General features: G+C 32.8%; 3 protein-coding genes across 3 annotated transcripts; 2 read left to right on the forward strand and 1 right to left on the reverse strand.

The window, feature by feature from the left end:
- Nucleotides 1-3,372: 3,372 nt before the first annotated feature.
- Nucleotides 3,373-7,410, forward strand: LOC107364285 (laminin subunit gamma-1-like). The gene is made up of 5 exons (XM_015931624.3): nt 3,373-3,697; nt 3,799-3,961; nt 4,027-4,058; nt 4,501-4,661; nt 4,717-7,410. Exons 1-5 carry the CDS (start codon nt 3,589-3,591, stop codon nt 7,006-7,008), a joined length of 2,757 nt encoding a protein of 918 aa, XP_015787110.2. The 5' UTR covers nt 3,373-3,588; the 3' UTR covers nt 7,009-7,410.
- A 679-nt stretch (nt 7,411-8,089) lies between these two features.
- Nucleotides 8,090-9,787, forward strand: LOC107364256 (phosphoribosyl pyrophosphate synthase-associated protein 2). The gene is made up of 2 exons (XM_015931589.3): nt 8,090-8,445; nt 8,530-9,787. The coding sequence occupies exons 1-2, from the start codon at nt 8,250-8,252 to the stop codon at nt 9,414-9,416; spliced, it is 1,083 nt and encodes a 360-aa protein (XP_015787075.1). The 5' UTR covers nt 8,090-8,249; the 3' UTR covers nt 9,417-9,787.
- Syx5 (syntaxin 5) lies at nt 9,697-11,063 on the reverse strand. The gene is made up of 2 exons (XM_015931590.3): nt 10,932-11,063; nt 9,697-10,855 (listed from the first exon to the last, which is right to left on the reverse strand). The coding sequence occupies exon 2, from the start codon at nt 10,775-10,777 to the stop codon at nt 9,857-9,859; it is 921 nt and encodes a 306-aa protein (XP_015787076.2). The 5' UTR covers nt 10,778-10,855; nt 10,932-11,063; the 3' UTR covers nt 9,697-9,856.
- Between the last annotated feature and the right edge of the window lie 279 nt (nt 11,064-11,342).

Below are 11,342 nucleotides of genomic sequence, written 5' to 3' on the forward strand. Positions count from 1 at the left end.
GTTGATTATCAACTTTTGATGATCGCAAACGCATTTTTCATGCTTAAAGTCAACCAATTTTCTTTTCTCAACCAGATATTCATTTCAACCCAACCTACTTTACTTTGCCTTTCTGGTTAATTATGCCTTGTTAAAAGTATCGAGACTTAAATAGTTATGCTTTCAGATTCATTGGTTGATTCCAAAAATAATTCAAATAAACGCCTTCAACTCAATAAACTGATTCCTATTCCAATATTTTCTCAATATTTTTCTTACTTGTCTCAACTCTTTCATCAAAACCTAAACCAATAGCGATACAATATTTAACATAATTGTACATTAATTGAGAGTGAAATCCTTTACAACACTTTCATTCCGATTCTGTGTGAATCCATGAAAGATAAATTGTATTTCAATCTTGTGACGTAAATGTTGGCCATTTACCTAATGATGTACTCAAATAAGGTTTATAAGTTATTTTCCCACCGATGTGAAGCTAATTAAGTCTTGATTGTTCTTCCATATACGAATTATGGTTAAACCAAAGGGCTAACAAATCATCCTTTCTGGTTTAGTATAAAATGATTAAAGCCAAAGGAAAGGACTTTATTGTTAATTCATCTACAATGTAGTAAATCATTACAATCTCAGTTACATTGATTCCTTTAGCAAAATCAAAATGAAAGCTTCTCACTTTGAATGTTTAAAAAGGTGGAAAAGAGTTTGAATAAAACTTTGATTTGCGAGTTATTGAGACCTAATAAGACCAATGCTAATAGCTGTAGCTTGAGAACATAAAGACTGAGTCCATTGATGCGATTTACAAGTTTGCTGATGAAAAGTTTTCGAGAAAATCGAAATGAAAGTTGAAACTTCGAGCGTCTTTTGTTCAGCTATGGAAACTGATTTTTTCATGAAACTCTGTTTAACTGATGTAACTTTTGATGTATAACCTGAAAATGCAGTTATTTTGAGGGATAGAACTTTATTTTTTCTGTAAAACAGATAAGTTCGATTTTATGTTGAACCGATCGTTTTCTGTGATCTTAAAAGTTAGAGAGCTGAAACTCATTATAAGTGCATAAAATGTGTCAGTTCATATCATAGATTGAATATTTTTTTCAATGGGTCTACAGTTCACTTAATATTTGCCATTAGCCTTAGAACTTCGAGCCTCGATATTTCGAGAATGACATCATCTACATTCATCATTCTTTCACTAATTCAATCCTTTACTAATTAATAATTCAATATAATTTAATAACTTTCAATTAGAACTTTTGGACTATCATATTTGGGCTTTGAATGTGCTTTAAACAACTTATTAAACAAAAAAAACTCATCTAAACCCATTTCTTGTTAAATAAACCAATTTTCTGGTTTCACTTGCATTTTCTGGCAAAATGAAATGTAGAAGTATCGCTATCGGCTCTAACATTACAGTAAAGAGTTAAAACTTGGTATTATTGTAGAAACATGGAAACTAAATCCATTGGTGCTATTAAATAATTGAACCGATGAACCATTTTCGAGGAAATCGAGGGCAAAGTTTTTAGGTAAATGGCCAAAATCAAGAGACCTGTAAAGAAATTGCGAAAAATAAGCATCACATGATGTGTACCATTAATTTTTATCGACAAATACTAAGTTTCATCTTTCTAAATCTTTCGGTCACAAAATGCGACACGTTTAATTTCAAATCGAACTTGATCTGTTTAACAGAAAACGAAAATGTTATTTCTCAAAATAAATGCATTTTCTGGTTTGCAATCAAAAGTAACATCAGTACGATAAGCATCATGATAAAATCTACTTCCATAACTGTACAAACGACGATCGAAGTTTCAACTTTGAACTCGATTTTCTCGAGAGCCATTTATCATAGAAACTTTTAAATCGCGCAAATAGGCTCAGTTTTTATATCTCAACAAATAAAAAGAGACAAAAATATTGATTTTCACCGGTTTCGGCTGATTTATTTCTATTTGGGTTTGAGAAACGATTTATCTCTATGAGTAAAAGTCTCAAATCTAACATCAATAGTAATCCGATGTTATAGCTGTTTTGTTGCAACTAAAGTTTATACAATAACAGCCAATGAAAAAATCTATTGATTGGCGGAAGAATAATGATTCTAGAGGGTCCCAATCACGAAATATCGAGGCTGAAAGTTTTAAGCCCAATGGCCAAAATAAAGAGAACTGTAGAGAAATCGCAAAAAGTGTTTAAGCCATGATGTGTGCTATTAATTTTTATCTGAGAATCATAAGTTTCAGCTGTCTAATTGTTACGCTCACAAAATGCGACAAGTTTAACTGAAAATGGACTTGATCTGCTTCAAAGAAAAAAGAAAACTTTATTGATCAAAATAAGTACATTTCCTGGTCGCTCATCGAAAGTTTCATCGTTAAAATAAGTTTCATGTAAAAATCTGTTTCCATAGCTGAAGAAAAGGCGATCAAAGTTTCAACTTTGACCTCGATTATCTCAAAAACGGTTCATCGAATCAATTATTTAATAGTACCAATAGATTTAGTTTACATTTCCCTACAAACGGACCAAGTCTCAACTCTTTCCTGCAATGTTCGAGCCTTTAGCAGTACTTTTTACATTTCATTTTGGCAGAAAATGCAAGTAAAACCAGAAAAATGGTTTATTTAGCAAGAAATGGGTTTAGATGAGTTTGTTTTGTTTAATAAGTTGTTTTAAGCACATTTAAAGTCCAAGTATCGTAATTCAGATGCGATAATTGAAAGTTATTTAAGTGAATTGAGTTATTAATTAGTGAAGCATCAATTTATCAATTTGATGAAAGAATAATGGCCGTAGGTGAACCCATTCTCGAAATATTTTCAAGATTTGACAAAATTTTACGCTATTAGCAGCAAAGATGAATACTGTTCGGTGACAGTCTATTAAATAGCAAATAGGACTTTTCTCATTAAAAATAAGCCGATCTTGCTGCTGAGTGTAAAAGACGAAGTGCAAATGATCCTTATGAAATCAATTGATGTTCGTTTGTCAACCATTTACAATTGAAATCGCAATTTATATGAAAAACGCTTCTCATGTTGTACGAACAAGCATTGGCAACTCTTGAAGATGCCCATGAATATCGACTTGAGTAATTTTTGAGTTGATACGCTGATATTGATTAACTCCGATCATTTCTTAATAAAATTTGCATATTTCAATGAGGCTCAGTGAAGTTTAGTCCAGTTATTAACTTTGTTAGTAAGGACTTTGGTTATCATGGTTAACTTTAACCAAAAGTGGGCCGAATCCTAACCTACGCATTTTCATATAAAAGTTGCGGTACAGGTTATACCTTTTTCCCGTTAATAGCAATAACATCACTAAAATCAAGTTTCCTTTACCTTATTTATTCTCAATTGTTAGTCCAGTGAAAACGAAGAGAAAGTCAAGTTTAACAAAGAATCAAATTAAAATTTGTGTTTTTTGTAGCAATTAAGTTAATAATGGTTCAAATTTCATCTTAATATGAATCTTTGTCTTATATTTTAATGAAATATAACACAATTTTTTCATTTTTGTGTCCACTTTAATTGTAATTTGATAAAATTGAAACAGCTTAACGTTGAAACAATGAAAGTTGTGTTAAATTTTGTGCTATTTTATTGTATTTTATTCACAAATATCCTAGTCGATGCTATTGGACTTGAAGTTTGGAATACAAAAAGATCAGTTTGGGAATGTAATACATTTGATTTTAAAGTTTAATGTTTTATTTAATTACAAAGAGCTAATTGTGATCAGAAAATTTGTATTAATACACTTTAATTTTTCTCCCATCAGCATGTAATTGTAATGGACGAGCTATTGAATGTGTCTTTGATCCTGAACTATTGGCTGAAACTGGACGTGGTGGTCGATGTGTTAATTGTAGAGGCAACACTGCTGGACCTCATTGTGAAAGATGTCAGGAAGGCTTTCATGATCTTTCTTCAGAAGGTTGCAAGTAAGTTCAATTGAAATTGTGAAAAGTTGGAATAAAAACTAATAATTATTATTTCTTTTTTTCAGGCCTTTACTTTATGCTGATTCTTGCCAGTCAGGTAAAAGAGTGCAATTTGCTTTTTAACATTAGTTCAACCTTTTACATTTACTTTTCAATGATCTGTCTCTATTACGGTAATGGTGATGAATCCCATGTTATTTTCACAGTTAAAGTTTCTTTTAACGTTCTGAGCTGTTGGCTTTGATACAAAAATTACAGTGATGATGCAGAGAATAAGATAAAATAAGATTTAATGAAAGTACTCAAGTAATTACATGAAATACAGAATAAAAAGAGACATTTCAGTTCAACTAAATTTACATTTTACACAACTGGATCGGGTTTTCTCTGATTCTGTCTATTGATATATCAATAAGACACGGATTTTCATGGCTAATAACTACTAAATACAGTACAATGAACTAATGACAAGTTTGCTTTCTTGCATTGTATTTGATTTAATGATTTAATGATTGAATGAACAATTTAAATCCCTTCAGGAGGATCTTGCCAGACTTGTGCTGATGGCTACTTTGGTGATCCAATGAGAAATGGTTCTTGTAGAAGATGCGATTGCAGTGGAAATATCGATGAGAATGCTGTTGGTAATTGTGATCATGAAACTGGAAAGTGTTTGAAATGCATCCACAATACTGGAGGAGTAAGTTATAGCAATTATAAGAATCATAGAATATAATGATTTTTCCACTTTTTAGGATCGCTGTGAAAGATGTCTTCCAGGATTCTTTGGCGACCCATTGAGTTATCCTAAAGGAGATTGTAAATCGTGTGGATGTTATAAAACAGGAACTTTGGTGGTTAAAGATGAAAATGGCAAAGATTTGGTTCTATGTGATCCTCGCAGTGGACAATGTGAATGTAAACCAAATGTTATGGGAAGACAATGTGATCAGTGTATGGAAGGATATTGGGATATCTCTGATAATGGATGTAAATCGTGTGATTGTAACATAATTGGATCATATAATAGGACTTGTGATCAATTTACTGGTAAATGTTATTGTCGACCTGGAATCACGGGAATCAAGTGTGACCAATGTGAACCTTATCATTATGGATTCTCTGAGAAAGGATGTCAAAAATGTGATTGTGATCGAACTGGATCAAAGTCTTTACAATGCCGAGAAAATGGTCAATGTGAATGTATAGCCAATGTGGAAGGACGAAGATGTGAAAGATGCCGAGAAAACAAATTCAACCGAACAGCAGGGTGTATTGATTGTCCAGCTTGTTATGGATTGATTCAAGACTCAGTTAATGGACATCGAAGTAAACTCAACCAATTGCGTTTATTATTGGAAGAGATTCAAAACAGTCCAGCCGAAGTCGAAGATAAAAAGTTTGAAACTCAATTACAAGAACTGATTGAAAGAACTGAAAAATTAGTATTGGATGCTCGACGAATGGGCTCAGATGGACGTAACCTTGTTGGATCATTGTCCACACTTCGCAATCGCTTAGCTCGAGTTAAGGAACTAACTTTATTGGTTGACAGTCGAATGGAAGGATTGAATAACTTGATCAATTTTGGAAAACAAAATATGAGCTTAGCTGAAGATATAATAGATCGAGCTGAAGCAATATTGAATGATGCAAAAAAGATATTCGAATCGGAAGGAAGACCAGCTTTGGAACGAGCTCGAGATAGATTTAGAAGATATGGACAACAATCGAGTCGAATGTCCGAGATATCATTGGAAGCAATATCATTATCTAACAAGGTCGTAGAAAATGCTGAAAATATTGATAAATTGTCTCGAGAAGCATTGAATAATTCAGAGGAAGCATCGAGATTAGTTAAAGAAGCAATGATGATGCATTCAAGTAATCGAGAGGAGATTCGAGTTATCCAAAAACAGTTGGTTGATATAAATGATTTACTGGAAAGAACTCGTAAAATGGCTGAAGAAGCTAAAAAAGAAGCTGATCGAGCTGCTAAAGATTCATTACAATTATTAACTGAAGCTGGTTCATTGAGCATTCCAAATGTAAATGCTGCTGCCATGAAACAAGATGCTAAGGAATTGGTTGAACAAGCTCGTCGTATAATGAAAGAAGCTGATTCATTATTATCTCGTTATGAGAATGTATTGAATGGAACTCAAATTCAGATGGAAGATGTTCGTGCTTTATTGAAGGAAGCAGAAAGACAACAAAATATCGCTTCCAATTTATTGAGTGAAGTTGATTTAGCTCATAAGACAGCAGAGAAAGCAGCTGAAGCTGCAAATTCAACCTTAACTGAAGCCACTGGTACTTTAGAGACACTTCGTCGATTCGATGAATCAGTCCAAGAAAGTCGTGGTCGAGCTCAAGAAGCATTGAAACGTGTGCCTCAAATTGAAAAATTAATCAATGAAGGTACAAGTAAAACACGAGAAGCATATGATGCTCTGACTGGTGCTTATAATGATGCAATTAATGCTAAAAGCATTGCCATTGAAGCTCGAGATATCGCTAATAATGCTTCATCTGATGCCAATGATATTCGTGGTGAAGCTGGTAAAACAAAGGAAAGAGCTGAACGAATGAAAGGAGAAGTCGAATCATTGAACAGAGCATTGGGTGAAACAGAAGGAAGATTAAACTCTTATGCTGACCAAACCTTTAATGATGAAAAATTAGCTTTGGAAGCTTTAGAACGAGCTAATCAAGCAAAAACCAGTGCATCTGAAGCTAAAAATAAAGTCTCTGGTGCTTTGGATACAGTTAATTTAATAATCAAAACATTGGATGGTCTTGATTCAGTTGATGGTGGAAATATGCAAGATTTAGAATTAAAATTACGTGAAGCTGAAAAGGAATTATTAGCTTCTGATTTAAATAATCGTACAGATGAACTGAGAAAATCTCGAGATGATTTATCAGGAATGTTGACTAATTATCGGGAAGAGCTTGAACAATTGAGAGCTGATGTACTTAATATTCGAGATATTGCTTACACTATTCCGACAGAATGTCTAAGACGATCTAAACTCGAACCATAATCTTCAATTATGATAATCAACTCTTTTTATCCAATGATGACTATATACAATAAATGAAGTATGTAAATATTGATAGCTCATTTAACGCTTAAGATTAATATTAACTGATTAAATAATAACTGTCAGACTGGCAGTGGCGATCTAAATAATCTATTGATAATGATATCAGTTTTCCTGTTATTGGATGGACACACTGCTTGCTACACTACAGCCCGATGAAATTAAAAATAACTAATATTTTCATCATTAATTCATATAAAAAATATTTTCAATGTAATTCTTGTTTTTATAATTTGCTAAAAAACGATCAAAGTAACATTCATCTTAAACACTCTATTGCGATCATTTATTCCGACTTTTTTTATAAAATTAAAATAATAAAGGTTGTAATCAAAAAGACAATTTTTATTAAGATTATATTAAGACAACAAATTAACACAATTATCACATTTATTCACAAATTGACACGGGCGAAAACGGTTAAAAATGTATTTCTTTCAGATTTAGACTCTGTTGGTTTGTAGGATATAAAAACTGAGTCCATTTGTGCGATTTAAAGATTTCTCTGATAGATAGTTCTATTGATTTATTTGAGTATGATTTGTACATGATTAATACAGCCAACTCAACCAATTCCACTTGAATTTCACTTCCAATTCGGTTAAGAAAGGATGATAATATGATATTAATCCTTGAATTACAATCTATCAGCATGTAGGTTAATGTTGACAGTCATCTTTGGATACGTCAATGATAATTTATGACCAAGCTATTGATTATCATGCATTGACCGAGAACCAACCGAGTTATGTGTAGAAGTAGGCAGCTTGTTTACTCCCAATGTTAATCTATGTTATGTTAACAAATATTCAATTATTTTAAAAATAAATAAATTCAAATAAAAATTGATTAAAAATTGACTCTGTTAATCTTCAGCTAGTCAAGATAAAAATGTAATAAAATGAATGTTATCCTTCCTTTCCAAATTCATAATGATTGTGTTTCTCTCCAATAACAACCATGATCATGTGGTACATTTCTTCTTTTAATGTGTTTGCCTTACTTTGCTCATTCTACCAGCTGAGAAACAAATCTATTTATTTTTACAATCGTTGACCAATCAAATTATTACTATTGATCAAATTGTATTATGAAAGCTATTCTCTACTGAAAGTGACTCATTTGTTTGTGCCCAACGCTTCTTCTATTGGAAACCTAAATTAACCTGAGATAATCTGTTCATGTCAATCATGTCTCGATCAACCCCTGATTTTGTCTTGCTTTCTGGCAATAGTCATCCTGATTTCTCGCAAAAAATTGCTGCCAGATTAAATGTTAAACTTAATAATTGTTCTGTTTACCATACCTCTAATCGTGAAACCTTGGTTGATATTGGTGACAGTGTCAGAGGTCGAGATGTTTACATTATCCAAACAGGTAAGAAAAATTCTGTACACTGAATTGCATATTTATTCAGTAGCCTTATCTAATTTTGTCTTATCTTTATGCTTGTGTGTTCAGGTACCAAAGACGTCAATAACAACATTATGGAGCTACTGATAATGGCATATGCTTGTAAAACATCATCAGCTCAGAACATTGTTGGTGTAATTCCTTACTTGCCCTACTCAAAACAAAGTAAAATGAAAAAACGAGGCTGTATTGTTGCCAAATTACTAGCCAAGATGATTTGCAAAGCTGGATTTACCCAATTAATCACCATTGATCTTCATCAAAAAGAGGTTCAGGGTTTCTTTGACGTACCTGTGGATAACTTAAGAGCTTCACCTTTCCTATTACAATACATTCAAGATTCAATTCCTGATTATAGGAACGCTGTGATAGTCGCTAAAGACCCTGGATCTGCTAAAAAAGCTACCTCATATGCTGAGCGTCTTCGCTTAGGTATTGCTGTATTACACGGAGAACCTCAAAAAACTGCTGAATCAGACGAAGTAGATGGAAGATATTCACCTCCTACGGTTGAACCAGCGCCAAAACCTTTAGATCCTGGATTAGACATAATGCCTGCGCTGGCTCCCAAAGAAAAGCCACCGATGACCGTAGTAGGTGACGTTTCTGGTCGAATTGCTATTATGGTTGAAGATATGATAGACGATGTCCATTCCTATGTTGCTGCTGCTGAAGTTCTGAGAGAGAAGGGTGCTACAAGAATATTTGTTCTGGCCACACACGGCCTTCTTTCCAGTGATGCCCCCAAATTAATTGAAGATTCACCCATTGATGAAGTTGTTGTCACCAATACGGTTCCACATGAAATTCAAAAAATGCAGTGTCACAAGATAAAGACAATCGATATCTCAGCTCTTCTCGCTGAAGCCATCAGAAGAATACATAACAAAGAATCGATGTCTTATTTATTCCGTAACGTTACTCTTGAGGATTGATTGCTTTACAAGCTTACCGAGATGGAGTGAAATTATCACACGAGGTTTCAATTCAAAGGAATTTAATTAAAGTCACACTGCATTAAAAGAGAGTTGTTTGTATTACAACTCTTCTAGAATTTCTCACATTAATCTTGATCTTGTCCTAGTGATCTTGTCTTTTTTCAACCAAAGTATATTATTAAACACTCGTTAAACGCGAATTGTTTAAACAAAAAAAATCTTAATACACATGTATGTATGTTATAATTTAACGAAGAAAAACTCAAAATTGAGCATGGAAAATGGAAACAATTTTTTATGTAGTGATTAACATTGGTATATTAATATAAAATTAAACTCTGTAATGATACAGGTTTTTTGGATTGGAATTTTAGAATCTTAAATATTTAAATAATCTAATAATTATAAGAGATAAATAATATATATGAAACTCCTATTTAAGATAACATAACAAAGAATAGGAAAAAAACAAAGAGTACACCGAAAACTTTAAACATTAACCACCTATTATTTGTAACTGATTGGAAATATCTGAGTAAAGATTGATGAGCAGCTTCAACATTAAGATTCGTATCTGCTATGTTAGCATCAATTCTACTAATCATTTCATCCTGCTGTTGCACCATGGTTGCCAGCTGGGTGAAAATACCTCCTAACTCGACTATAGTTGATTCAATGGTTTGCATAGTTGATGCTCGTTCTTCCAAATATTGGTTTGTAGAGTCTTCGTATAAAAGTAATTGTGTTTGCTGCTGCGGTTGTTGACTTGATTTACTCGATGATGATGGATCATCACCAAAATCTATGATGGTCGAGGCAGTTTTTCTTTGTTGAAGATGGTTTGCTGGTAAAGATGAGGAACCAGTGAATTGTTCTCGTCTAGCTTTTTGCTGTTGCATATTCTGAGATCGCAATTCCAATGTTGTCTTAAAATCACTGCTTACATTTGCTAATTGTTCTTGAAGATTTAACACTACATTCTTAGAGTAAGAATCGACATTCTGACGCTTACTGTCTTTCACTTTTGCTAATTGGTTTTGTCTCAGCTGCTCAATCTGTTGGTTGAGCGAGTTAACATCTTGTTTGATAATATAAACAAGTTCACTAAGTTGAGCACTTGATTCATCAGAGTCGAATATCGTCCTTCTCTTCGCTAATTCATTTAACTTTTCCAATTTACTACAGGTCATAGATAAGTCGGAGAAAATTGCACGAGTAGATTTCATGAAGCTGATATAATTAGCCTTTGCATCTAAACTATTATCAGGTTTACGGTTATCAGTGAAACTTTTCTTTGAATTAATATAAGCACTTTCCATCCATTTTAATGTCGACTTATACTCATTAGTTCGGTCCATTTTTAATCAATTCAAATTTTAAATATCAGGGAACGATGACAACAGTACAATCAGCTTTGATGGCATATGTTAAAGTATCTGTAACACAAATCAAAGAAGGAAGAAACAAGTCAAAGCGGTGAACATATAAGATATTGTTTAATCATTTACTTACCTTAAGTTATCGGTTCATAAATATGACTGGTACAAAACATGGAATTAAGATGTTCTAATGAACAAGATAATTTCAAATACTCCCAGATAAACTCAGGAATAGAGAAACGATAGCAAGACAGGCCTAGCCTGAAATTTGATGTAATGTTAGCATCATTAGAACCGGTTATGGTAACCAAGCTGATTCTCTTGCAACCGCACTTTTCAAATAATTTCAAAAAACCCCAAAAGATAGGTTTTTATTATAATTCGATATAAATGCAATTAAATTACCATATAATTAAATCTGCCACTGTCCTTTAATCGTTAATATATCAGATGAGTGATTGAAATGAATTTCGATTCGTTAAAATCTAAGGTCTTTTGATTTAAATATTGACCATTCCAAGAGTTGCACAGTTACTTTTTCATG

This window comes from Tetranychus urticae, chromosome 3, assembly GCF_039701765.1.
Source record: "Tetranychus urticae isolate SD_2017Ah chromosome 3, NJAU_TeUrti_SD_1.0, whole genome shotgun sequence".
Taxonomy (NCBI): Eukaryota; Metazoa; Arthropoda; class Arachnida; order Trombidiformes; family Tetranychidae; genus Tetranychus; species Tetranychus urticae.

Bases quoted from the DNA above. Each gene is read 5' to 3' on its own strand.
- LOC107364285 (XM_015931624.3), top strand. From the start codon at position 3,589: ATGAAAGTTGTGTTAAATTTTGTGCTATTTTATTGTATTTTATTCACA. The intron at 3,698-3,798 runs GTAATACATTTG...TTCTCCCATCAG, and splicing joins AAAAAGATCAGTTTGGGAAT to CATGTAATTGTAATGGACGA. The intron at 3,962-4,026 runs GTAAGTTCAATT...TCTTTTTTTCAG, and splicing joins CTTTCTTCAGAAGGTTGCAA to GCCTTTACTTTATGCTGATT.
- LOC107364256 (XM_015931589.3), top strand. From the start codon at position 8,250: ATGTCAATCATGTCTCGATCAACCCCTGATTTTGTCTTGCTTTCTGGC. The intron at 8,446-8,529 runs GTAAGAAAAATT...TTGTGTGTTCAG, and splicing joins TGTTTACATTATCCAAACAG to GTACCAAAGACGTCAATAAC.
- Syx5 (XM_015931590.3), bottom strand. From the start codon at position 10,777: ATGGACCGAACTAATGAGTATAAGTCGACATTAAAATGGATGGAAAGT.